This window comes from Octopus bimaculoides, chromosome 11 (genome assembly GCF_001194135.2).
Source record: "Octopus bimaculoides isolate UCB-OBI-ISO-001 chromosome 11, ASM119413v2, whole genome shotgun sequence".
Lineage (NCBI taxonomy): Eukaryota > Metazoa > Mollusca > Cephalopoda > Octopoda > Octopodidae > Octopus > Octopus bimaculoides.
The window spans coordinates 66,692,573-66,696,369 of NC_068991.1; the positions used below are offsets into that span (position 1 = coordinate 66,692,573).

The 3,797-nt window shown below is 36.1% G+C and overlaps 1 protein-coding gene across 1 annotated transcript in view; it reads right to left on the reverse strand.

Moving 5' to 3' along the window:
• Positions 1-6: 6 nt before the first annotated feature.
• Positions 7-3,797, reverse strand: part of LOC106869289 (uncharacterized) — a 77,928-nt gene continuing 74,137 nt past the window's right edge. The window contains exon 2 of the mRNA XM_014914961.2: positions 7-1,487. Coding sequence (XP_014770447.1) covers positions 282-1,448 — 1,167 coding nt within the window. The 5' untranslated portion in view covers positions 1,449-1,487 and the 3' untranslated portion in view covers positions 7-281. The remainder of the gene's footprint in view (positions 1,488-3,797) is intronic.

Genomic DNA, 3,797 nt, shown 5'->3' on the forward strand with positions numbered 1-3,797 from the left:
AGTTAAGAGGAAAATTGTGCACAAGAAAGAGGCAAGCTAAAGGAGAGAGTGAAAGCAGGAGAAATATTTGAGAAAGAATTTGTACTTTGAAGGAGCGCATGGTGGGGGGTGGGGAGGAATGTGATAGAGAGAATGAAATTTAGAGAAATCTAATGCATGCATTAAAAACTGAGAGAAGAAAAAAAAAAAAAAAGAGAGAGAGACTGTCAACAATGAAAAACTGAGTGTGATAGAAACAAGTGTTCAGTTCTCTTATCGCCTAGGTAATGCAAAAAACGTATTCATCCTGGTTTTATATGACACTGTGGGGGGAATACTTTCCGTTCTTGAATGACTATTCTACTACATAAGTCATATGCTGTCCGTAGTGGTGTACACCCTGTCTCGCCGTTACGATAACGCCGAGGCAGCTTGAGTTTTTTTAATAGAATATCATTATAATTACTGAATTTTCTTTTGTGGCCTTCCCAGTTGCCAGCGTTTGTAGTTTGATGTACAGCAAGAATTGTATCCGAAGCATCAATAACAGTAAAATTAGAACGACGAGCATGTGCTACAAGCCAGTTGTCATAAGCTGGACGTCCTATCACGAGGTTAGGAATATCCTTCCAGGGATAGTTGCGGTTTGTAATAAAATAATCTTCAGCGTTTACTAAGAATAGGTGTCCTTTTTCTCGTGCCACTCCCTTCAGACTTTTATAGGTGGCTGCATCCTTTTTGGACAAATATTTTACATTAGTCCTCCGGCCAATAAGAAGTAAAGGATGAGACATGTTGTCAATGCTCATTTCTTCCATAAGCAAGAACAGAGTATCGATAAGACCATCTTCAAAGAGAATATCACCGTTTGCAAAAGCATAAAATGTAGTGTTAAAGTTCTCCATGGCTTTCAAAAACATTGTTTTCAAGACAGGAGCTCCACCAGCAGCATAATGAGTAATGGGGTAAACAGTCCAGCCAGCATCACTACAAAGTTTTTTGTACTGGCTGCTGTTTGTGAAAATGATGGGGTTTACATACTTCTTTAGCTTTATCCAATTTGATACTGTGTTGTTATGGACAATATATTTGGTTTCATTCACATCCCATGATGTAAACATTGTTAGAATGGGTTTGTTGGTCTCAGGACGAGCTGTAATGCTAACATTTTTGTTACAGAAATTCACAAGATCAAAAAGAGCCCAAATCAGGCGCTGGACATCTTTGTCATTTTCATCGACACCAGGACAATAGCTATGAAGAATTTCCTTGAAAGACTTGGAACCTTTAGACTCGATAAATTTCATAGACACTTTCAGATATGTGTTCAAATCACAGTTATTCTCCGAGGCAGCAGACTTATTGAGGTAGCGTTGAGAATAGAAGATTATATTGCAGGTCAGCGTCAACATGAGAAGAATAAAGAGCACGTTACCAGAACGTCTCCCCAGCCAAAAGTTGTGCAACATGACCTAACACAGTAGAGATGGCACTGGAGAGGAAGATCCCTGGCAAATAAAGAAAAAAGAAAAAGTTGGTTAATAATGAGCATGTCAAGTAGTTTAGACAAATAAATCATTGGCATTAATTATTCAAAACAATTACTTTGGTACGCATTTTGGTTATTTAAAAAAAAAATTGACAAAATCCCAACAGTTAATTTCTATATAAAGCACAATTATTACCATTTTATAGGACAAGTCTCTGAAACTGTTTTTAATCCTTTATCAAATGTAATGCTTATCTGTTCACATTAATTCTGATTTATTCAGGTCCAAGTGGGGTGTCCACAGTATTTGCTTGTAACTTTGTTAACTTTCTACATACAGATTTGAAATTTTGTAAATGGTTGCTTATATGCCAATGGTTTATAGTTATGTAATTTTAGCTGATTTTTCTGATTAAATTTGACATTTACGGGCAGGTAAATTTAATTAACAGGTGTAACATTATGAATAAACACTAAAATTCATATTCTTAATACATCTTACCTGTTTGATTTGTTACTAAAATTATCGCAGATGTCAACCGCCAACAATTTTACATTTTTCAAGATGATTAAAATACAGGTGTAATTGGTACAAGATTTTATTCTTTCTCTATATTTCATTCAAACATTTTTATTGAAAATAAAGTACAAAACTCTTTTACTAGTCAATATACCATTGGCTATGTACTCTTATAGAATTTAATGAATTCATTTATGTAACAGAATGCATCTAATAAAAAACGCTCGTTAACAGGTGAGACAAAGGTGAATACAGGTGTATAACATACTGAAAATTAATATGTATTTCTCACTTTCACATATTTATAATAAAATGAAAATGAATATGTGATAAAATAATATAGTCACAAAATAATATAGTACGACATATTTCTGTCATGAAACTGCCCAAAGCACCCTTTACACAAGGGCACTTTGCAAAAGGAACACATATATGAAGTCTTAATCTGATACCTTTTTGCAGAAAACAGTCTGCAAACATTTTTTCTTCCATTTATCTTTTCGACTTTATGAAAGTCAGTATTTTCTCTGTTGGCATCCACCTCAGTTAATTTTGCTTTTCTCCCAGTTCTATGCTTTCTAGAAGAAAAGCCCTCACATAACTGAGATCTGATGTCAACCTGAAATTTCAAATGGTCATAGTTCTTTGGTGGCAGAAGTACCTTGTGGCTTTTTACATATACAATATATGAATTAACTATAGTTAAATTAACTAAAAACCACAAAATGTACCTCCACCATTTCTTCCCAGGTCGACCAACTGGGTAATATGCCCGATATTGGTCGGATTTATCAACCCCACCCATATATTAGTTATAACAAATATTCACGAGGGGTTTCCCCTTGGCACCAACACCAGGTTGTTCATTAGTAGACAGAAATAAAATTTTCTTTTGCATTTGTAAAATGTCCCCTTTTTTAAAATTTTGTTTTCATTTCATGGGGTAAACCTTTATGGTTGCCCATAACAGTACTGCATGTGTAAGTACTTACGCAGGCAACATTTTCTGCCAAAGCCAAGAAAAGAATCGGTCAAAATAGAGGTGTCAGTTCTGATGGTGAAATGGTTCAGTTAGAGACCATACAACATCATGTCCCAATCCATGTCATCTGTTTCCATTATATTTTTTACCTGTGTAAACATAAAAGTTTACACAATATCCTGTGTCTGATTCACAAACTTCCCATACCTTGATCCCCAATTTAGTGAGTTTGGCAGGCATGTACTGCCGAAAATGTACTCTGCCCTTATAGCCTATTATAGCTTCATCTACACTGAGATTTTTCCCAGGTAGATACAGTTTTATAACTATTACAGAGTAAATCAATTACAGGATGTACTTTGTACAGGGGATCGTGGTTTGGGTAAATTTTGACCGGTGGTTTAAACACTAAAGGGTTAAGACTCAAAATCTTAAAAATTAAGAAAAATAAGTTAAAAATTAAAATAAACCACAATCTGTAATGGTCGAAGTTTCTGTGTGGTCTGATCCACAAGTATCTGGACTGTTGCTATAGTAACGAAGCTAAAGCATGGAGAGTGAAGCAGTTTACAGCAGTGCTTGAAAGGAAGGCTAATCTGGGCAAAGTGGCTTCATCCCACGTGCTTTTGCTTTCTTACTATGGCAACAGTCCAGGCGTAGAAGTGGCTGTGTGGTGGGTGGCTTGTTTACGAACCACATGGTTCCGGGTTCAGTCCCACTGCATGGCACCTTGGGCAAGTGTCTTCTACTATAGCCTCGGGCTGACCAAAGCCTTGTGAGTGGATTTGGTAGACGGAAACTGAAAGAAGCCCGTCGTATATATGTAT